The sequence below is a fragment of the Oncorhynchus masou genome, chromosome 24, assembly GCF_036934945.1.
Source record: "Oncorhynchus masou masou isolate Uvic2021 chromosome 24, UVic_Omas_1.1, whole genome shotgun sequence".
NCBI classification, from domain to species: Eukaryota; Metazoa; Chordata; class Actinopteri; order Salmoniformes; family Salmonidae; genus Oncorhynchus; species Oncorhynchus masou.
In genome coordinates this window covers 63,341,438-63,365,696 of record NC_088235.1, presented here as the reverse complement: position 1 = coordinate 63,365,696, position 24,259 = coordinate 63,341,438, and the positions used below count along the sequence as shown (strand labels likewise).

At 43.9% G+C, this 24,259-nt stretch overlaps 1 protein-coding gene across 2 annotated transcripts in view; it reads right to left on the bottom strand.

The window, feature by feature from the left end:
- marchf5 (membrane-associated ring finger (C3HC4) 5) overlaps window positions 1–24,259 on the bottom strand; it is a 70,038-nt gene that overhangs the window by 14,599 nt on the left and 31,180 nt on the right. For both annotated transcript variants that reach the window (XM_064934492.1, XM_064934494.1), the window contains exons 2-3: window positions 22,317–22,519; window positions 1,074–1,204 (exon numbers count right to left, since the gene is read on the bottom strand). In XM_064934492.1, the coding sequence (XP_064790564.1) occupies window positions 1,074–1,204; window positions 22,317–22,519 (334 nt within the window). The remainder of the gene's footprint in view (window positions 1–1,073; window positions 1,205–22,316; window positions 22,520–24,259) is intronic.

The window sequence follows — 24,259 nt, the reverse complement described above, 5'->3', positions numbered from 1 at the left end:
ATGGGCCTCTTGGCTGCATCTCTGATCAGCCTTCTCCTTGTATGAGCTGAAAGTTTAGAAGGAAGGCCAGGTCTTGGTAGATTTGCAGTGGTCTGATACTCCTTCCATTTCAATATTATCGCTTGCACAGTGCTCCTTGGGATGTTTAAAGCCTGGGAAATCTTTTTGTATCCAAATCCAGCTTTAAACATCTTCACAACAGTATCTCGGACCTGCCTGGTGTGTTCCTTGTTCTTCATGATGCTCTCTGCGCTTTTAACGGACCTCTGAGACTATCACAGTGCAGGTGCATTTATGCGGAGACTTGATTACACACAGGTGGATTGTATTTATCATCATTAGTCATTTAGGTCAACATTGGATCATTCAGAGATCTTCACTGAACTTCTGGAGAGAGTTTGCTGCACTGAAAGTAAAGGGGCTGAATAATTTTGCACGCCCAATTTTTCAGTTTTTGATTTGTTAAAAGTTTGAAATATCCAATAAATGTCGTTCTACTTCATGATTGTGTCCCACTTGTTGTTGATTCTTCACAAAAAAATACAGTTTTATATCTTTATGTTTGAAGCCTGAAATGTGGCAAAAGGTCGCAAAGTTCAAGGGGGCCGAATACTTTCGCAAGGCACTGTAGTTATGTTCAAACAAATATTTACACATGTTAAGTTCGCTGAAAATAAAATGCAGTTGAGTGGAGAAGACATTTATTTTTTGTTGTTGAGTTTATTAGCAACCCATTCTAGTTGTTGCATCTTTAGATTCCCCAGCTTTCTAAGTTTCTAATATGGAACTGCTCGCATCAGATGCGCTGTTAACAATTGCACTTCAGCAAATGTTTGAAAATGATTTTTTATTGGCTGCTTCATAACAGGAGTTGCCTGTTCTGTTAAGATGAGTCACCATAATCTTTAAATGTGATTTCTGTCATTTTGAGTACCATTGGTGGGCACCCTTACGGGTTACGCATCCAATGCATATGTGTCCCGGTAAACTTCTCAAATGGCAGGTAAATTAAAATCTTCCCGGTCACATTGTTTCCTTACGGAAACCCTAGTGTGTGTGTGTGTGTGTCTCACCTGCATGACGGTGACAGCCCCGTACGTGACGGCGGTCCAGTAGATGGAGCCCACCATGATGCCGGCGGCGGCAAAGGGACAGGCCTTGGAGATGAGCCGGTCAAACAGGTCTAGTACATACACCACTGGCCCTGGAGGGAGACGGGGACATAAGAGTTGAACATAGACTGCACACACCACTTTGTGTGTGGAAAAAGGATATACAGCATTTGTTCCAAATTGTAAAACAGGGTCGTACAGGCTGTTCCCCCCCCCTCCATTGCCTGGGTCATATTCTTTCGGGTAGATCGCGAGCTACCAGTAGCTCTCAGCCCGCTTATGAGTAGCTGGTCAATCAAAACTGCAAACTGTCATTAACAAAGCTCCCGGCTACGATCCAATCAAAGCAACATTGACGTTCTCACCCCTGGTTAGCCACTATTGGCTTAAAAAGCCAAACGTAACACAATATCTGCCAATAAAATGTCCAGCAATATTGTTCCCGTCTGTCTGTTTGATGCGCGTGTTTGTCTATCACTCTGTATGTAGCCAGTTAGTGATGCTAATGATAACCATCTTATGGGTAGACAGGTTTTCCCCCCAAAACCTTCTCAATTAAATGTTTAGCTGCAAAGAAGGCTTACCTGACAGAACAATATCTACTACTTCTAGATTATTTCATCAAATTGGGCGGCGGATTGTTTTGCAAACTCTGCCATGACGTGTGCTGCAGAAGTAACAGCAGGAAAGTCACTAGACCGACACATTCCTCTCTTGCTAGATGTGTAATTGAAAAAGGGTAATTACACTTTGTGTTTCAACCAAAAGTGGTCTTCTGAAGTGACTTAAGCGTTGCCATTGATTCAGAACATCCATTTTTGTTGTTTCTCTCTGAATAATTGTAATATTGAGAGGAAAAACTGGGGCGAAAATATCCCAAATCAGGAAAAATAAAATAGAGAAAACAGAATTCAGGAAAACACTAAATATAATTTAATGGGACCCCCTTAGTTTTTTACCAGGTATATTGACAGAAAACGCATCTCTTGTATACCAAGGACCTGGGAAAAAGTTGCAGGGTAGAGGCGAAGAGAAGAATGTGCCTATTTGAATGCTATAAAAACTGAGTACCTTGCAGCGTTTCATTTTTCTCATGCTAGAAAAAGGTCGGAGACCCCTGCATTAGGGGCACACCGTAGAAAACAGTTTTGCTACAGAAAACCCTGTTTTAATGTTGGTTTTCAATCACAGGCCTTTTCGTGTCAACTCATTTCAATTTTTTAAATACTAGAATGCTACAAATAGCTCATGCAGAGGCAGAGTAGAGCACCAGTAAAAATACAGAGTACTAAACAGACAACACCTCTGAAGTTTGGGAACGTCTCACTCTCCAGCAGGGGTCATAAGATGGTTGCTGCTGTCCTGGTGGTAAAATGCTCAGTGTACAGTGTACACCATCCACCCTTCTCTATCTGATCCTACCCCGTGTAATTTACCTACAATGAAAGTAGCCCTACTTGAAGTGCAATGAGGAAAAACATACACACAGTGAAAACACATGGCAGACACATATGCCTACATACACACTCGTGAGATATTCAACGAGAAAGGTAACTTCAGCAGTAAAGAAAAGCACACAGAATAAACAAAGAACAACAAATACACACACACCCTCCCGAGATATTCTTAAAGTACAATGAGCAAGGTGACTGAAGTTCAGCCATGAGGAAATGATGAAAAGAATGAGCTTCCTTTAGCATTCCTGTTGTACTCAGAGCAAAAGCATGCGAGGTATTGGGTTTGACTGGGAAACATTGACACTGGAATGTGTAGCGACAGAGGCTCAGGCAGAGAGGAGAGGAATGGATTCTCAATATGTCCTGAAGGACCAAAACTAGTTTTTAGATGAACGCTACCAATCTTACTATGGCTGTGGAACACCTTCACAACGAGAGAGAGAGATAAATAATCGCACTACCCTAATAACAAACCTGTGTCAAAGACCAGATCAGGCAGCCACCCTCTGTTATATATAGGCTAGTAACCCATATTTATAAATATAACTTGTATTTTATCCAAATGTTTTTAAAAAAATAACAGAAAAACAATACTTAGTAACAACTATGTCAACTGTCTAATAATATTAATAATACGACTAAAACTTTGATTAACAGCATAAAACTACTAAATAATAACTACAACTACCTATACAAATGAACAAATATCGTCACAATTGTCCCCTTGTCAGACACACAGTCAAGTTACAGCCATGACCTCCATCTTCCTTTATTTTTCTTCCTCATTCCACTCTCGCATTCCAGAGCACTCAGGGGAAACCATGCAATATTTACAGGGACGGGAGACAACCTCCTCTCCCCACACAGGCCCATCCAGATACTATTAATACCAGCAGCAGGAGACCAGTGGAGAACACTAAAGGGAGAGAGGGGACATCAGTTCTCTGATGCGATGTAAAGGATTGTCCTTATCAGGGGCTAAAGCTGAGCTCTCGGTTGAAAAAAAACCTAGGCTATACCTCGAAGGCTTTCTTGGACAACATTAATGCTGCGTCATTTTTCTTTGAGCAGGGCTGTGTTCATTTCTATTGCAACTTAATTCAGGGTCATGTCGTGAATTGAAAACCTCAAGTAGAGGTTTAAAATGATTATTTTCTTCTATATTGGTTCGGCCGAGGCAACAGCATCAGTTTGACATTGAACGTGGAATGTTTTCGTGATCCTCAACTAGGCCAATGAGCTGATTACGTGGCACTGGTCATCGTGGCACTACAGTCCACTGTTAACACCCTCCGCCCCCATTAACAATGTTCCAGTGCCTTTGCCCTAGATCTGGGATTTCAGACAGAGACCAACTCAGTACATTGACCACTCCTCTTGTTACTACGAAGGGAGTCGAGAGACTTTCTGGTATGACAGAATTAAACCCCAGCAAAGCGTCAAGCAAAAATCAGCCAAATAATTTCAATTTTGGGGCGGCAGGTAGCCCAGTGGTTCGAGCGTTGGGCCAGTAACCAAAAGGTTGCTGGATCGAAACCCTGAGCTGACAAGGTAAAAATCTGTCGTTCTGCCCATGAACAGGCAGTTAACCCACTGTTCCGAGGCCGTCATTGAAAATAAGAATTTGTTCTTAACCGACTTGTCAAGTTAAATAAAAGGTACAAAAATAAAAAATAAATACCACCTGTCCTGGAATTACCCTAACCACCACTGACAATGTAACCAGTGCTGTGTGTATACGTATGTATTTTATATTGTAAGGAGGTGCCCCCTTCCACTGTGCCAAAGAACTACTCCTGGGTCAAAGTGAGTAATGCCAACCAGTCAGTGTCATGCTGGCACATGTCCCTTGTGAATCAGGATCTCTAATAGGCTGTGTTGAACTGTGTATTTACTGTTGGCTTCCATGACTGTATGGTGACAGTCTTTCTCCCTCCCTCTGTGATATAGGAGCAGGGTCACATACAGGAAGCCAAAGTCCTGCTCCTTCATGACCAGTATCTGTGACGAGGGGGGCCTGGAGCCGGTCTACGCCGCCATGCCCAGCAGGCGTTGGCAAACACCTCAGAAGGGTGATTGCCAATAAGACAGCGCATGACAAGTATTTAGTAATATCACCCCTTCAATACCTATGTCACGCATCAACTCCTCGATTTTCTACAGATGGGCAGAACAGATGCTTTGAAATGGAGTCCTCTGACTGAAATACAGGTTGACACTGATGTCCGAATTGGGAGAGACCTTGCACTTAGCATTAAAATTAAACACGACATGTATAACTTTGTACATGTATTTTGCTATTATTTAATTGAATGGTACTATCAGTAAGGGGGTTACCCAGTGTATTCCTACAATATTTTAGGGAACTCCTGTCTGATACAGGACACCATACAGGAAGGTGTATTTTCTATATTACATTGTTATATGAGCAGAACACAGCTTCTACAGTATTATGTGAAGTATGGTTTATTCTACATGGAACTGTTACACTTCGTTTAGAATAGCCACATACAGTTGAAGTCAGAAGTTTACATACACCTTAGCCAAATACATTTAAACTCAGTTTTTCACAATTCCTGACATTTAATCCTCATAAAAATTCCCTGTTTTAGGTCAGTGAGGATCACCACTTTATTTTAAGAATGTCAAATGTCAGAATAATAGTAGAGAGAATGATTTATTTCAGCTTTCATTTCTTTCATCGCCTTCCCAGTGGGTCAGAAGTTTACATATACTGCCTTTAAATTGTTTAACTTGGGTGAAACGTTTCTGGTAGCCTTCCACAAACTCCCCACAAAAAGTTGGGTGAATTTTGGCAGATTCCTCCTGACAGAGCTGGTGTAACTGAGTCAGGTTTGTAGGCCTCCTTGCTCGGACATGCATTTTCAGTTCTACCCACAAATTCTCTATAGGATTGAGGTCAGGGCTTTGTGATGACCACTCCAATACTTGACTTTGTTGTCCTTAAGCCATTTTCCCACAACTTTGGAAGCATGCTTGGGGTCATTGTCCATTTGGAAGACCCATTTGCAACCAAGCTTTAACTTCTCGACTGATGTCTTGAGACATTGCTTCAAATCAAATCAAATTTTATTTGTCACATACACATGGTTAGCAGATGTTAATGCGAGTGTAGCGAAATGCTTGTGCTTCTAGTTCCGACAATGCAGTGATAACCAACAAGTAATCTAACTAACAATTCCTAATCTACTGTCTTATACACAGTGTAAGGGGATAAAGAATATGTACATAAGGATATATGAATGAGTGATGGTACAGAGCAGCATAGGCAAGATACAGTAGATGGTATCGAGTACAGTATATACATATGAGATGAGTATGTAAACAAAGTGGCATAGTTAAAGTGGCTAGTGATACATGTATTACATAAGGATGCAGTCGATGATATAGAGTACAGTATATACGTATGCATATGAGATGAATAATGTAGGGTAAGTAACATTATATAAGGTAGCATTGTTTAAAGTGGCTAGTGATATATTTACATCATTTCCCATCAATTCCCATTATTAAAGTGGCTGGAGTTGAGTCAGTGTCAGTGTGTAGGCAGCAGCCACTCAATGTTAGTGGTGGCTGTTTAACAGTCTGATGGCCTTGAGATAGAAGCTGTTTTTCAGTCTCTCGGTCCCAGCTTTGATGCACCTGTACTGACCTCGCCTTCTGGATGATAGCGGGGTGAACAGGCAGTGGCTCGGGTGGTAGATGTCCTTGATGATCTTTATGGCCTTCCTGTAACATCGGGTGGTGTAGGTGTCCTGGAAGGCAGGTAGTTTGCCCCCGATGATGCGTTGTGCAGACCTCACTACCCTCTGGAGAGCCTTACGGTTGAGGGCGGAGCAGTTGCCGTACCAGGCGGCGATACAGCCCGCCAGGATGCTCTCGATTGTGCATCTGTAGAAGTTTGTGAGTGCTTTTGGTGACAAGCCAAATTTCTTCAGCCTCCTGAGGTTGAAGAGGCGCTGCTGCGCCTTCTTCACGATGCTGTCTGTGTGAGTGGACCAATTCAGTTTGTCTGTGATGTGTATGCTGAGGAACTTAAAACTTGCTACTCTCTCCACTACTGTTCCATCGATGTGGATAGGGGGGTGTTCCCTCTGCTGTTTCCTGAAGTCCACAATCATCTCCTTAGTTTTGTTGACGTTGAGTGTGAGGTTATTTTCCTGACACCACACTCCGAGGGCCCTCACCTCCTCCCTGTAGGCCGTCTCGTCGTTGTTGGTAATCAAGCCTCAATATATCCACATCATTTTCCTACCTCAGGATACCATCTGTTTTGTGAAGTGCACAGTCCCTCCTGCAGCAAAACACCCCCACAACATGATGCTGCGCCCCCGTGCTTCATGGTTGGGATGGGGTTCTTCGGCTTGCAAGCATCCCCTTTTTCCTCCAAACATAATGATGGTCATTATGGCCAAACAGTTACATTTTTGTTTCATCAGACCTGAGGACATTTCTCCAAAAAGTACGATATTTGTCCCCATGTGCTGTTGCAAACCGTAGTCTGGCTTTTTAAATGGTGGTTTTGGAGCCGTGGCTTCTTCCTTGCTGAGCAGCCTTTCAGGTTATGTCGATATAGGACTCGTTTTACTGTGGATATTGATACTTTTGTACCTGTTTCCTACAGCATCTTCACAAGGTCCTTTACTGTTGTTCTGGGATTGAGTTGCACTTTTCGTTTGGAAATTGCTCTCAAGGATGAACCAGACTTGTGGAGGGCTACAATTTTTTTCTGAGGTCTTGGCTGATTTATTTTGATTTTCCTATGATGTCAAACAAAGAGGCACTGAGTTTGAAGGCAGGCCTTGAAATGCATCCACAGGTACACCTCCAATTGACTCAAATGATGTCAATTAGCCTATCAGAAACTTCTTAAGCCATTACATAATTTTCCCGTGCTGTTTAAAGGCACAGTCAACATAGTGTAAGTAAACTTCTGACCCACTGGAATTGTGATACAGTGAATTACAAGAGAAATAATCTGTCTGTAAACAATTGTTGGAAAAATAACTTGTGTCATGCACAAAGTAACCTAAAGTAACCTAACCAACTTGCCAAACCATAGTTTGTTAACATGACATTTGTGGAGTGGTTGAAAAGTGAGTTTTAATGACTCCAACCTAAGTGTATGCAAACTTCCGACTTCAACTGTATGTTCAGCAATTGCACTCTTCTCATATTACTCTGTCGGCTACTGACCAATGCAAAGCTTGGAGGAAGCTTTGAATTGGACAGTTGTCTACAGTGGTATGAGAAGAGTGCCATCCTCCTGCATCTCACATCTGCCTGTAGTTATTGAACTCTGCCTGTTGGACACATGGGTTGAGTGCACTCCACCCCTCCTGCTACCTGACTGCACCTGTCCATAACCTGTAAGGGAGGTGGTGAGGGCCATGGCGGAGTGGTGTCAGGCATATAACCTCTCCTTCTATGTCAAGGTGCCCCCCCAAATTGATGGGGCCGCAGTTGGAGAGGGTGAAAAGCTTCAAGTTCCTCTGCGTTCACATTACTGACAGCCTGAAATGGTCTGTCCACATAAACAGTCTGTTGAAAAAGGTGCAAAAGCACCTATTCAACCTCAGAAGGCTGAAGAAATGTGGCTTGGCACCCAAGACCGTCACAAACTTCTACAGATGCACCATTGAGAGCACCCTGTTGGGCTGTATCACCGCCTGGTACAGCAACTGCAAGGAGATCATCAAGAACCTCAGCCAACCGAGTCATGGCCTGTTCACCTGGCTACCATCTAGAAGGCGGAGACAGCCCAGGTGCGTCAAAGCTGGGACCAAGAGACTGAAAATACAGCTTCTATTTTCAGTCCTTCAGACTGTTAAATAGTTACCACTAGCTGGCCTCCACCCAGCGCCCTGCCCTGAACTTTAGTCACTGTTATTAGCTGGCTACCACCCGGTACTCAACCCTGCACCTTAGACTGCTGCCCTATGTACATAGTCATTGAACACTGGTCCCTTTAATAATGTTTACATACTGTTTTACCCACGTCATATGCATATACTGTATTCTAGTCAAGGCTTCTGGGAAGGCTTTCCACTAGATGTTGGAACATTGCTGCGGGGACTTACTTCCATTCAGCCATAAGAGCATTCGAGGTCGGGACCTGATGTTGGGTGATGAGGCCTGGCTCGCAGTTGGCGTTCCAATTCATCCCAAAGGTGTTTGTTGGGGTTGAGGTCAGGGCTCTGTCTAGGCAAGTCAAGTTCTTCCACACCGATCTAGACAAACTATTTCTGTATGGACCTCGCTTTGTGTATGGGGGCTTTGTAATGATGAAAAAGGAAAGGCCATTCCCCAAACTGTTGCCACAAGTTGGAAGCACAGAATCGTATAGAATGTCATTGTGTCCTGCAGCATTAAGATCTCTCTTCACTGGAACAAAGGGACCTAGCCCAAACCATAAAAAACAGCCCCAAACCATTATTCCTCATACACCAGAGTCCAATGTTGGAGCGCTGTACACCACTCCAGCCCAACGCTTGCCATTGTTCATGGTGATCTTAGGCTTGTGGGCGACTGCTTGGTCATGGAAATTCATTTCATGAAGCTCCCAACAAAGTTATTGTGTTGCTTCCAGAGGCAGTTTGGAAGTTGGTGTTGCAACTGAGGACAGACCATTTTTACATGCTACACGCTTCAGCACTAATGGTCCCGTTCTGTGAGTTTGTGTGTCCTACCACTTCACGGCTGAGCCGTTTTTGCTCCGGGACATTTCCACTTCACAACAACAGCACTTACAGTTGACCGGGGCAGCTCTAGCAGGGTAGAAATTTGACCAACTGACTTGTTGGAAAGGTGGTACCCTATGACGCTGCCACGTTGAAAGTCACTGAGCTATTCAGTAAGACCATTCTACTGCCAATTTTTGTCTATGGTGATTGCATGGCTGTGTGCTCGATTTTTATACACCTGTCAGCAATGGGTGTGGCTGAAATAGACAAATCCACTCATTTGAAGGGGTGTCCACATACTTTTGTATATATAGTTCATTTATATTCCAGACTCTGATAATTCTCCTACTCATATTTATATTTCTTTGCAATGTCCACAAGTACATTAGCCGATATTAGTAGTTCTGGGATTTGTCCCGAGGGAAAGATGTAACAACGGACATAAGGAGAGATGACGCGAGACATAACTAGCCAGTTAGAATAGAATATTGTGTTGAAGGACAGCTGAGCTGACTCATGACCGGGCATTCAACTTGCAGTTGATACTATTTCCACGGTAACATGCATTTACATGATGTGATGAAACGTTGAAACTAAGTTGCAAGCTACTGTTGTAGCAGGGTGTTGAAGAACGAGTTTCCTATGAAACACATTCCAGACCCTGGCTTTAGCCATCATCAATTTTACAGAGATAGATAGGATAGCCCACTGTATAAGCACAAGGTCAGCGCAGGCTTTAGCCGAACTGAATTAGCTGACCATCTTGATGGCGAGACAGGAAGGGAGAAGTCCAACTTGAAAATTCATTCTCTCCATAGCAAAAGCTATCTTAACTGACCTCCCTGTACTCACGACTGCACTTGTTTGTTGTGATTGCATGGCAAAGACGCACCCACATCAAACCACACCCCCAAGATAACTCAAATTTTCCTTCAATCATGGCCGCAAACATTTCTTAATGAGCATTTCCGAAAAACAGGAAGTGCAGTCGCCCTTTAATACACGATTGCGTTTAGAATTGTTGCACAGTGACTGGGCTTATTAAAGCACGTTTCACTCCAGTAGTAATGAGCTGAGGAGCTGCAGCAGAAATCCTGCTCAAAATAGGCTCTATATGCTGTGCAGGTGTGATAGCTATGCTGGATAAATAAGATAAGCTATACGACGACTAACGAAAATACACACACGGCAATTTTATTTCCACTAAATGATGCAAATGAACCTATAGACCAATACACACACGACAGTCAAATGTATTTCCATCGACTGGTATTTCCATCAATGATTTTCACTGAATTGCCTGTAGTGATGGTGCTAATGCTATTTTTGGAGAAAGGCATGACATTAGGTCTCAAATGTAAGAACACTGGTGTTTCAGTCTAAGATGGCGGCTTTCTCCCTCTCTACTTAGCGTGCAAGGCAGTCATAGGACTGCAGTGGACTTTTCAGCTGGCTCCAGAGACCCAAACAAACAATGGAAGGGTGACATTTGTCACCTCAAAGCTACCAAAGGCTAAACGAGGAACAAAAACTTTTAATTTCCTAAAGTAGTTATGAATATATTGGTTTCCTGCCTCCTGACAGTTCTGCCACTTTCCAGGATTGTGCCTTAGTGCACCTATGTTTACTAACCAGATTGATCCCGCTTGAGCACATTAATCTGGGCATATTTTGATGACCGCGTCGAATCCCTTACGCTTTCTCCATGCCTAAACATTACGCCAACCCCGGCTAGAGGGAACTGGGTCACACTTAATGTCTATTGGCAAAAAGGAAAGCTGAGCAATTCATTTCAGCGCTTGGCAGCAGATTCCATAATTAAGATTATTAAAAGAGGGGAGATGGGAGAGAGAGAGAACTGCATCCCACTTCTTAATTGGCGGGCAGGCAGGTTGGCACACTGTTCCAACCCACTTGTTTAACCTCTCCCAGAAGGACCAGCAAGGACACACCATCATTCATTTTACACCACCGGCTAAATCCGCATGATAGGATGGGTCGAAATTATCAGTTGCTGATGTAAAAATAGCTAGCTTAGCATACCAGTGCTACAGCTAACTGCACTCTCCTCTCCTACTAGAAATCACAGAGCTTACAGCTCACAACTAGCAGAGGAAAAACATGACCTGAGTGGTAAGCTACATCCAAACACATACACCACGGTGTAAATCCACTATTGTGATGCTGCACCAACCACCGGCCCGGCCCTGAGAGTAGGAACATGAGTAGGCCTAATGCCCGTCAGGCTAACAAATGAGCTGGGTTCAGCCTGTCAGCACTTGGGAGAGCTCGCGAATGGCAAAGCGGTCTAAGGCACTGATTCGATTCCAGGCTGTATCACAACCGGCTCTGATTGGGAGTCTCATAGGGCAGACCACAATTGGCCCAGTGTCGTCCGGATTAGGTTTAGGTTGGGGTAGGCCGGCATTGTAAATAATAATTTGTTCTTAACTGACTTGCCTAGTGAAATAAAGGTTAAATAAAATAATTGTAAAAATTAATTAACACCACCCAGCGCCCATACTCTAGCTCCGCCTTTATTACACACATTTAAAGCTGTCCTCCATGTTTGTGTGCAGTTTCCAGGGCTGATTAAAGACAATTAAACATCTTAAAGCCATTGCCAACTGTGGGAAAGTGGACAACTTTAATTTTCTTCCTAAGTTTACTTCTTAGCAGCCCAGTCAGATATATAAATCTAGACACAGAATCTGTTTATTTTTTTTATCTTTATTTAACTAGGCAAGTCAGTTAAGAAAAAATTCTTATTTTGAATGACGGCCTAGAACAGTGGGTTAACTGCCTATTCAGGGGCAGAACGACAGATTTGTACCTTGTCAGCTCAGGGGTTTGAACTAGGCTACCCTGCCACCCCATTTAGTCTCATGTCTGTCTGTAGGCAACAGTGATCAAGCCCAAAAAAACAGATGAATCCCAAGAACACACTTAATCCCAAAATGGCGTAGCAGTCGGACATGTGATTTGTCTTGTCCCATGTAAATAATAGTTTTCCTAGTTTTTTTTCGGAATATATTAAGTATATATTTTAATCTCACTTTCTATCCGCGGACTGAATATACTCTCCTGCAACCGTCTCACCCAATGTGGTACGGATCTGCTATTTTTATACTTTAGAACCGGAACCACCACCAGAAGTCAGTTAGCCACTGCTAGCGGTCTTCACCGTTAACTCTGACACCAGCCAGGCTCAACTCGGTCTATACCTGCCAGTCTGCACAGCGCGATATCAACCCAGAGCATATTTCTCTGGACCTTTACACCGGATCATCACAGCTAGCTAGCTGCAATCTGAGTGGCTACACCTGGCTAACGTCTCCATCCCGACGCAAGCACCAGTTAGCCATGAGCTAGCCTCGAGCTAGGCCCATCTCCTGGCTAGCCGAAGAGGTCCACCAGCTAATTCTTGGGCTACAATACCTATTTGCCAATTTGCCTGGACCCTTTCTTGCCGATATGGAGCCCCCGCCGATCCATCACGACTGGTCTGCCGATGTAATCGTCCGAGGTGGTTTCAACAGGCTTTTCCGCTGCAACGTCGCCAAAGATCCATCAGCTGGCCACGGCCCGCTAGTTTCCAGCTCGCCTAGCGTAGTAGCGACTACCGAACAGCCCCGACTCACCTTTTGCTGCTCATTGGACCCTATGATCACTCGGCTACTCATGCCTCTCCCTAATGTCAATATGCCTTGTCTACTGCTGTTAAGGTTAGTTATTATTATTATATTATTTCACTTTGGAGCCCCCAGCCCCGCCCTAAATGCCTTAGATAGCTCTTTTGTCGCACCCTCCACACATGCGGAGACCTCACTGGCTTAAATGGTGCCTCCAGAGACGCAACCGCTCTCATTGTCACTCGATGCCTAGGTTTACCTCCACTCCAAATGTCAATCCCCAAATTCAACATTTTCCGACAAGATAGAACTGCCAAAGGGGGCGGAGTTGCAATCTACTGCAGAGATAGCCTGCAGGGTTCTGTCATAGCTACTGTTTACAGGCCTCCTGGGCCATATACATCCTTCCTCACTGAGTTCCCTGAATTCCTATCAGACTTTGTAGTCACAGCAGATAATATTCTAATATTTGGTGATTTTAATATTCACATGGAAAAGTCCACAGACCCACTCCAAAAGGCTTTCGGAGCCATCATCGACTCAGTGGGTTTTGTCCAAAATGTCTCTGGAGCTACTCACTGTCACAGTCATACTCTTGACCTAGTTTTGTCCCATGGAATAAATGTCGTGGATCTTAATGTTTTTCCTCATAATCCTGGACTATCGGACCACCATTTTATTAAGTTTGCAATCACAACAAATAATCTGCTCAGACCCCAACCAAGGAGCATCAAAAGTCATGCTATAAATTCTCAGACAAAGATTCATTGACGCCCTTCCAGACTCTCTCTGCCTACCCAAGGACGTCAGAGGACAAAAATCAGTTAATTTCTTGGTGACGGGGCAGTATTTTCACTTCTGGATGAAATGCATGCCCAAATTAAACTGCCTGCTACTCATCCCCAGAAGATAAGATATGCATAGTATTAGATATAAATCACTCTGAAGTTTATAAAACTGTTAGAATCATGTCTGTGAGTATAACATAACTTATTGAGCAGGCGAAACCCCAAGGACAAACATTCAGATTTTTGTTTTTTGAGGTCACTCTTTTCAATGGAAATCCAGATTTCTAAAGGACCTTATTGCAGTTCCTATCGCTTCCACTGGATGTCAACAGTCTTTAGAAATTGGTTGAGGTTATTCCTTTGTGTAATGAAGAAGTATGGCCATATTGAACGAGGGTCACTTGAAGTGTACTGTTAGATATAGGTTTTCTTCCTGTATTGAACACAGATCATCCCGTCTTCAATTTTATCTAATATTTACGATAAAAAATACTTAGTTGTATTACACAAAAGTAGTTTGAAATGTTTTTGCAAAGTTTACAGGTAACTTTTGAGATATTTTGTAGTCACGTTGAGCAAGTTGGAACCGGTGTTTTTCTGGATCAAAAGCACCAATTAAATGGACATTTTGGATATATATTGACGGAATTAATCGAACAAAGGGACCATTTGTGATGTTTATGGGACATATTGGAGTGCCAACAAAAGAAGCTCGTCAAAGGTAAGGCATTAATTATATTTTTATTTCTGTGTTTTGTGTCGCGCATGCAGGGTTGAAATATGGTTTCTCTCTTTCGCTGAAAAGCCTTTTTGAAATCGGACATGTTGGCTGGATTCACAACAAGTGTAGCTTTCATTTGCTATCTTGCATGTGTGATTTAATGAAAGTTAGATTTTTATAGTAATTTATTTGAATTTGGCGCTCTGTATTTTCCCTGGCTTTTGGCCAGGTGGGATGCTAGCTTCCCACATACCCCAGAGAGGTTAACCACCTAACTGAGGAACTCAAATTAACCTTGCGCAATACCCTAGATGCAGTTGCACCCCTAAAAACATTTGTCATAAGAAACTAGCTCCCTGGTATATAGAAAATACCCGAGCTCTGAAGCAAGCTTCCAGAAAATTGGAACGGAAATGGCGCCACACCAAACTGTAAGTCTTCTGACTAGCTTGGAAAGACAGTACCGTGCAGTATCGAAGAGCCCTCACTGCTGCTCGACCATCCTATTTTTCCAACTTAATTGAGGAAAATAAGCACAATCCGACAGTTCTTTTTGATACTGTCACAAAGCTAACTAAAAAGCAGCATTCCCCAAGAGAGGATGGCTTTCACTTCAGCAGTAATAAATTCATGAACTTCTTTGAGGAAAAGATCATGATCATAAGAAAGCAAATTACGGACTCCTCTTAAAATCTGCATATTCCTCAAAAGCTCAGTTGTCCTGAGTCTGCACAACTCTGCCAGAACATAGGATCAAGAGAGACACTCAAGTACAATATCTCTTGACACAATGATGAAAATAATCATGGCCTCTAAAACCGTCAAGCTGCATACTGGACCCTATTCCAACTAAACTGCTGAAAGAGCTGCTACCTGTGCTTGGCCCTCCTATGTCGAAAATAATAAACGGCTCTCTATCCACCGGATGTGTACCAAACTCACTAAGTGGCAGTAATAAAGCCTCTTGAAAAAGCCAAACCTTGACCCAGAAAATATAAAAAACTATCAGCCTATATCGAATCTCCCATTCCTTTCAAATTTTTTAGAAAAATCTGTTGTGAAGCAACTCACTGCCTTCCTGAAGACAAACAATGTATACGAAATGCTTCGGTCTAGCACTGAGACTGCACTTGTGAAGGTGGTAAATTACCTTTTAATGGCGTCAGACCGAGGCTCTGCATCTGTCCTCGTGCTCCTAGAACTTAGTGCTGCGTTTGATACCATCGATCAGCACATTCTTTTGGAGAGATTGGAAACCCAAATTGGTCTACACGGACAAGTTCTGGCCTGGTTTAGATCTTATCTGTCGGAAAGATATCAGTTTCTCTGTGAATGGTTTGTCCTCTGACAAATCAACTGTACATTTTGGTGTTCCTCAAGGTTCCGTTTTAGAACCACTATTGTTTCAACGTATATATTTTACCTCTTGGATGTCATTCGAAAACATGTTAACTTTCACTGCCAATGAGGATGACACAGCTGTACATTTCAATGAAACATGGTGAAGCCCCAAAATTGCCCTTCCTGGAAGCCTGTGTTTCAGACATAAGGATGGCTGCAAATGTTCTACTTTTAAACTTGGACAAAACATAGATGCTTGTTCTAGGTCCCAAGAAACAAAGAGATCTTCTGTTGAATCTGACAACTAATCTTGATGGTTGTACAGACGTCTCAAATAAAACTGAAGGACCTTGGCGTTACTCTGGACCCTGATCTCTCTTTTGACGAACATATCAAGACGTTTCAAGGACAGCTTTTTTCCATCTACGTAACATTGCAAAAATCTGAATTTTTCTGTCCAAAAATGATGCAGAAATTAATCCACGCTTTTGTTACTTCTAGGTTAGACTACTGCAATGCTCTACTTTCCAGTTACCTGGATAAAGCACTAAATAAACTTCAGTTAGTGCTAAATACAGTTGCTAAAACCAAACGATTTGATCATATTACTCCAGTGCTCCTGTTAAGGCAAGGGCTGATTTCAAGGTTTTACTGCTAACCTACAAAGCATTACATGGGCTTGATCCTACCCATCTTTCCGATTAGGTCCTGCCGTACATACCTACACGTTCGCTACGGTCACAAGACGCAGGTCTCCTAATTGTCCCTAGAATTTCTAAGCAAACAGCTGGAGGCAGGGCTTTCTCCTATAGAGCTCCATTTTTATGGAATGGTCTGCCTACCCATGTGAGAGACGCAGACTCGGTCTCAACCTTTAAGTCTTTACTGAAGACTCATCTCTTCAGTAGGTCATATGATTGAGTGTAGTCTGGCCCAGGTGTGTGAAGGTGAACGGAAAGGTTCTGGAGCAACAAACCGCCCTTGCCGTCTCTGACTGGCCGGTTCCCCTCTCTCCACTGGGATTCTCTGCCTCTAACCCTATTACAGTGGCTGAGTCACTGGCTTACTGGTGCTCTTCCATGCCGTCCCTAGGAGGGGTGCGTCACTTGAGTGGGTTGAGTCACTGACATGATCTTCCTGTCTGGGTTGGCGCCCCCCCTTGGGTTGTGCCGTGGTGGAGAACTTTGTGGGCTATATTCGGCCTCGTCTCAGGATGCTACCTGTCCCAGACCTGCTGTTTTCAACTCTCTAGAGACAGCAGGAGAGGTAGAGATACTCGCTATGAAAAGCCAACTGACATTTACTCCTGAGGTGCTGACCTGTTGCACCCTCGACAACTACTTTGATTATTATTATTTGACCATGCTGGTCATTTATGAACATTTGAACATCTTGGCCATCTTCTGTTATAATCTCCACCCGGTACAGCCAGAAGAGGACTGGCCACCCCTCATAGCCTGGTTCCTCTCTAGGTTTCTTCCTAGGTTTTGGCCTTTCTAGGGAGTTTTTCCTAGCCACCGTGCTTCTACACCTGCATTGCTTGCTGTTTGGGGTTTTAGGCTGGGTTTCTAAACAGCACTTTGAGATATCAGTTGATGTAAGGGCAGAACAAATTGCCCTCTAAATACACCTCTGCTGTCTTCAACCAGGATCTCAGCGATCACTGCCTCATTGCCTGCATCCGTAATGGGTCGGCGGTCAAACGACCACACCTCATCACTGTCAAACACTCACTAAAACATTTCAGTGAGCAGGCCTTTCTAATCGACCTGGCCCGGGTATCCTGGAAGGATATTGACCTCATCCCGTCAGTGGAGGATGCCTTGTCACTCTTTAAAAGTGCTTTCCTCACCATCTTAAATAAGCATGTCATATTCAAAAATGTAGAACCCACCTGCCTGCCCGACTAGCATCACTACTCTGGACAGTTCTGACTTATAATATGTCGACAACTCCAAATACCTAAGTGTCTGGTTAGACTGTAAACTCTCCATCCAGACTCACATTAAGCATCTCCAATCCAAAATTAAATCTAGAATCAGCTTCCTATTTCGCAACAAAGCCTCCTTCACTCATGCTGCCAAACATACTAGAGGTCGACCGATTATGATTTTTCAACGCCGATACCGATTATTGGCTGACCAAAAAAAGCCGATACCGATTAATCGGTCGTTTTAAAAAAAATATTTGTAATAATGACAATTACAACAATACTGAATGAACACTTATTTTAACTTAATATAAAACATCAATGAAATCAATTTAGCCTCAAGTAAATAATGAAACATGTTCAATTTGGTTTAAATAATGCAAAAACAAGGTGTTGGAGAAGAAAGTAAAAGTGCAATATGTGCTATGTAAGAAAGCTAATGTTTCAGTTCCTTGCTCAGAACATGAGAACATATGAAAGCTGGTGGTTCCTTTTAACATGAGACTTCAATATTCCCAGGTAAGAAGTTTTAGGTTGTAGTTATTATAGGAATTATAGGACTATTTCCCTCTATACCATTTGTATTTCATTAACCTTTGACTATTGGATGTTCTTATAGGCACTTTAGTATTGCCAGTGTAACAGTACAGCTTCCGTCCCTCTAGTTAGCGCGCGCTAACTAGCTAGCCATTTTACTTCGGTTACACCAGCCTCATCTCGGGTGTTGATAGGCTTGAAGTCATAAACAGCGCAATGCTTGACGCACAACGAAGAGCCGCTGGCAAAACGCACGAAAGTGCAGTTTGAATTCATGTTTACGCACCTGCTTCTGCCTACCATCGCTCAGGCAGATGCTTGTATGCTCAATCAGATTATATGCAACGCAGGACACGCTAGATAATATCTAGTAATATCATCAACCATGTGTAGTTAACTTGTGATTATGATTGATTGTTTTTTATAAGATAAGTTTAATGCTAGCTAGCAACTTACCTTGGCTTACTGCATTCGCATAACAGATAGTCTCCTCGTGGAGTGCAACGAGAGAGAGGTAGGTCGTTATTGCGTTGGACTCATTAACTGTAAGGTTGCAAGATTGGATCCCCGAGCTGACAAGGTGAAAATCTGTCGTTCTGCCCCTGAACAAGGCAGTTAACCCACCTTACCTGACTTGCCTAGTTAAATAAAAAGGTATAAAATATATATATATATTTTTTTATATCGGCGCCCAAATATACCGATTTCCGATTGTTATGAAAACTTGAAATTGGCCCCAATTGATCGGTCGACCTCTAAAACATACCCTAGTAAAACTGACGACCCTACCGATCCTGGACTTTGGCGATGTCATTTACAAAGTAGCCTCCAACACTCTACTCAGCAAATTGGATGTTTTCTATCTGTTTTGTCACCAAAGCCCCATACACTACCCACCACTGCGACCTGTATGCTGTCGTTGGCTGGCCCTCGCTTCATATTTGTCGCCAAACCAACTGGCTCCTAGGAAAGACATCTATAAGCACTTGTTTGTTGTGATGGAATGGCTGACACATTCAAGAAACACCCACATCAAACCACGCCCAAGACAAATCTAATTTGCCTTCAGTCATGGCTGCGAGCATGAGCTCTTGATGAAAGTGCAGTCGTCCTTTAAAACACTACTGACAACCCCTGAGAGACCCACTGATGCAATACTACCACCACACTATCCTTTGGTCGTTCAGTCTGCCTGGCTGCCTGAACAGAATAATGAGTTCAGCTAGAAAAATCACACGTCAGACACAGCGTGACACATCACAACCTCTGGAATCTAAGGACGTCATAATTTGGCTGCAGAAGTATAATGATGGTGCGGTGAAATTAGATAAATGTCATAGGGAAGCGTTTGTTCAGTCCGTTTCCAGTCCCCAGAGCAGGCAGGGTATTAGAGGAGAACGGGGAGTCACCGGGAAGATTGCTGATCCAGTTGGAAGGCTGGCAGCGTCAGTGTGCTGCTGATTTGTCGGGTGCTCTGGTGCTGTCCGAGCAGTCGGCTATTTTTGGGGCTTGGGTTTTTAAAAATATATCAGCAGCAGTGGCAGGCAGCCCCGGTCTCCTCTCTGCCGCTGCTCTCGTCATGCCGTGGCCTAATTTCCTCTCTCCCTCCCTTCATCCCTCGCAATCACTATACACCTCTGTCTGTACATAGGGGGAGGCAAAGAAAGCTTGCTCGGAGGAACAGAGACTCGTGCACTTCAATGTCTGCCACATCACAGAGCCTTTTCTCTCCATCCCTCACTCATCTCCCAACCATCCCTCCCTTACATCATCTTTTACCCTGTGGACATCAGTATGTTTCTCCAGACACCAGAGGATGTCTCTTCCCCTCCCTCATCCCTCTCTCCTCCTAACACCTGGGTGACGACCAGTAGATTAGTTTGGGCCTTAGGAGATAGCGTAAATAAGAATGCCCATCTGTGGGCCTCCTGCAGGAAGTTATCATTAGTATGGGTACACAGGACTTCCCACGCATCAGCTCCCACTCTCTCTGTGTGTCGGAAAAGTCTCAGAAGGCTTCCGGAGGTTTTTCATTCACTGTTAAATCAAAAGGTAACATAAGCCTCTGTGTGCTGGTGTCCACGACTCAAACAATGAGTGATTGAGGACTAAGCCTACTACACGATTCGCCAAGGGACGTTAGCTTTCAATAGATTAGGGCACATTTAGAGGAGGATCCGTCCAAATAAAACACTGCCTCATGATCTCATCTATCACTTTGTTACTGCCAGACCAAACCACCAGGGTACTCAAAAGAAAAAGGAACACAAACAAACTTGTGGAGGATGTGTGTGTAGGGGAACTGATGAACATGATAATAAACATTGAGGCCACATTTCATGGGTGGCTCATCTGGTGAAGACGCCGGCCAAAAACAACGGACCCTGAATTTTATTATCTACCTGCCACAGTGGCTAGTGGACCAAAATGTTCATTTCCCACCCTGTTTGTCATGTGCCATGACTTTATCAACGACATCACTAGTGGTATACCGTACTTGCCATATACGACTAGGACCTGTATCCCAGTGTTCCCAATTACCTGAATGCTCCAGAGACGAGGTAGAATGAAGTGCCCCGTCTCCATGCTCCAGTCCAGCTGGTTTAGCTGAGCCTGCTGCTTATAGTCACACAGAGGTGACTGACAGCACTGCCAGGCCTGCATCTAAAAATACAACGTGGCCCTGCTTACCAGCAGAGCTTGCCCACCCGCCCGCATACATTGTATTATGTCCAGGCCTTACTTCTCAGTTTGCACCTAGTCTCAATGTGGTCGCTATTTAGTTAACATTTAATGGTTAATGACCCACTTGTTCTGGTAGCCGCAGTAGCTCAAAGCGCCAACTACATACTAGGCAGAGTGATTTAATAGCTTCCCCATATGCTAGAAAATATACAACAAGTGTTATTCCCCAAAGCAGTTTCCAGGGTTTCTGCTTACATAAAAGTTTCCTCCCTCACGGTGACTGACGGGAGCTGAAAGTTCTGTCATCGCTGAACGAACGCTGAGCTGAGGAACAACCGCTTAATGAAAGTGACAGTTGCAACGCAACACTTTTTGGAGAAGGTTGGCCGTGTTAACTTGATGACTAAGTGCCAGTGTTTGGGAATAATCAGTGCCTCGTCACTCTGACGTGCTGAGGTTAATTAGTGGGAACCGCTCCTCTCTTCACCCCCTCTCCAAATTGCCAGTGAGACTGAAACTGGCCGGTAATGAGCCGATAGCAGACCTGGGTTCAAATATGATTTGAAATGCATTTGAAATGATTTTCCTGGGCTTGACTGAGCTTTGCCTGGTGCAATGGAACCAATAGAATTAACACAATAGTAACACGTCCAAAGCCCACACATTTGGCACAGGCAAGCTAAAGCAAACTATTAGAAATATGTCTCATACCATTTGAACCCAGGTCTGGTAATGAGCATCTGGCGGGTGTCCTGCCCGCTCCTATTCCTTGTGTAACTTCTCCCTCAAACTGTATATTTACCAGACTCGCCACACATAACCTACCCTGGTTTTGGGAGTAAATAAACATGTCGTGAGTTGAGACATTCGGAGTGCTTTTTAGAGCTCTCAGGTCCCCCTCCTAATTCACAGCACTCTCACTGCCCCTGTGCTGCATCCGTTATTAAGTAAAGTGAAATACTACTGTACTTCAGATTCGGCCATGATTCAGCTGTTATTTACGTGACTGTGCTGACACACGCAGCAAAGCTGTCTCAATATAGAAGGTAAGCTGGAACAGAATTACAAAACACTCAAATGACATGGGCCTAAATCATAACTGACTGAAATCATAACACATCACATAAGCAGTTCATTCATGTTGATCTCTCTACTCCTTACTCCTGATGTGTGATAAGCATACAGGTGAAAATCAGGGAAGACATTAGCTTGGACAGTGTGGCGACAATTCGATGATGTAGCCTAGAAACAGCGTGACATCATAAATTCAGGAACAACATCCAGCGCTGTAGCGCTAACTACTTCCTAGCTAATATTCCAGGAAAACTCCCATCTCTTTAACTATCTCCAAGAAACTCCAGTCCGGCCCATATCCCCCAGGCCCCCACCTCAGCCCTGTCATATCATACCCAGCTTGGGGAAGACAATGAGGTATTCGGCGTTGCACTGCGGACAGGACACGCGGGCCGTGCTGTTGCCCCTCTGCTTCTCGTCCACCCAGCGCTGCAGACACGCCTGGTGCACCCACTTGGTGGAGCCTCGGCAGCGACACGGACGCACCCACTCCGCCGTGCGGTCATCCTCATCTGTGGCGAAGCATACCCAGCAGCTCCTGAAACAAACAAGCACAGGAGAGAGGTTGTTACACAGGCACGTAAAACACACACAGGCCTCACACTCTCTCTCTCTCACACACACACACACACACACACACACACACACACACACACACACACACACACACACACACACACACACACACACACACACACACACTGGCTGAAACACTGGGGCTGTGAGTTTTTTTATCAATCTGTATACCAGTAAATTAAGTATTCTCAGTGCAATTGACAAAGGGCAAAGCAAACTTGACCAGAGCCAAGGCAGTTCTTCAAATGTAGGCCTTCCATGGCAATAAACACCCTCACCTCTGGTACAAGGAAACACAACTGAAGCCCTGCCCCCTGGGCACTGATTGACAGGTAGGGAGAGAGAGAGAGTGCTCCTCTGGAACAGGAAGACAGAACAAACAGGTACCCAAGACAAGACAGACTACATGAGACCTTGCATTCACCATGGAATGCAGGCTTAAAAAGAAATAAGGTAAAAGCCTACAAAATCCCAAACTATTGAGTCATACAATCATTCTGTGAAGGTCATAGGAGTGTGTGTGTGTACACTGTTACACACACTGCAGCTGAAGAAGTCTGATCTGGATCAAACTGAAATCACCCTACATCTGAGGGAGTGCGCTGTCCAAAGCACCGGGCCAAGAGAAGAACGCTTGAAATGCAATCTCAACCCGTGGCCTCAGGGGAACAGCACTCCGAAAGTGGGCAGTCAGCAGAACAGTCACCTCTAATACACTGGAGGCCTAAGGCTTGGCACAGGCTTTTATACTTGGGGTTACATTTTGGATAAAGGTGGTTGGAGGACATTTTCTTAGGTCAGGCCTAGCCCTTAGAACCGACAACGGTGTTGTGTAGTGATCAAAGAATCCTCTGACAGTTGACTGAATAGATGTGTCCTGGAATACAGTGATGGTGCACAACTCAATCAAGATCAATAACGCAATGAATCTGCTCAGTGAGAAAAATGAACTGAAAAGCGGTGTATGCCAGCAGCGTCAAAGCGTAGGCAGCCTACTAAATGAATAGGGCCTGAATTTTCCTGCCATGTGGACACAGCACCTTTTACCACTGCGACCTGTATGCTCTAGTCGGCTGGCCCTCGCTACATATTCGTCGCCAGACCCACTGGCTCCAGGTCATCTACAAGTCCATGCTAGGTAAAGCTCCGCCTTATCTCAGTTCACTGGTCACGATGGCAACACCCACCCGTAGCACGCGCATCTCACTGATAATCCCTAAAGCCAACACCTCATTTGGCCGCCTTTCCTTCCAGTTCTCTGCTGCCTGTGACTGGAACGAATTGCAAAAATCGCTGAAGTTGGAGACTTTTATCTCCCTCATCAACTTTAAACATCTGCTATCTGAGCAGCTAACCGATCGCTGCAGCTGTACATAGTCCATCGGTAAATAGCCCACCCAATTTACCTACCTCATCCCCATACTGTTTTTATTTATTTACTCTTCTGCACACCCGTATCTCTACCTGCACATGACCATCTGATCATTTATCATTCGTGTTAATCTGCTAAATTGTAATTATTCGACTTTTTTCTTTTCTCTACTGTGTTATTGACTTGTTTATTGTTTACTCCATGTGTAACTCTGTGTTGTCTGTTCACACTGCTATGCTTATCTTGGCCAGGTCACAGTTGTAAATGAGAACTTGTTCTCAACTAGCCTACCTGGTTAAATAAAGGTGAAAAAATGTCTAGGACCATATG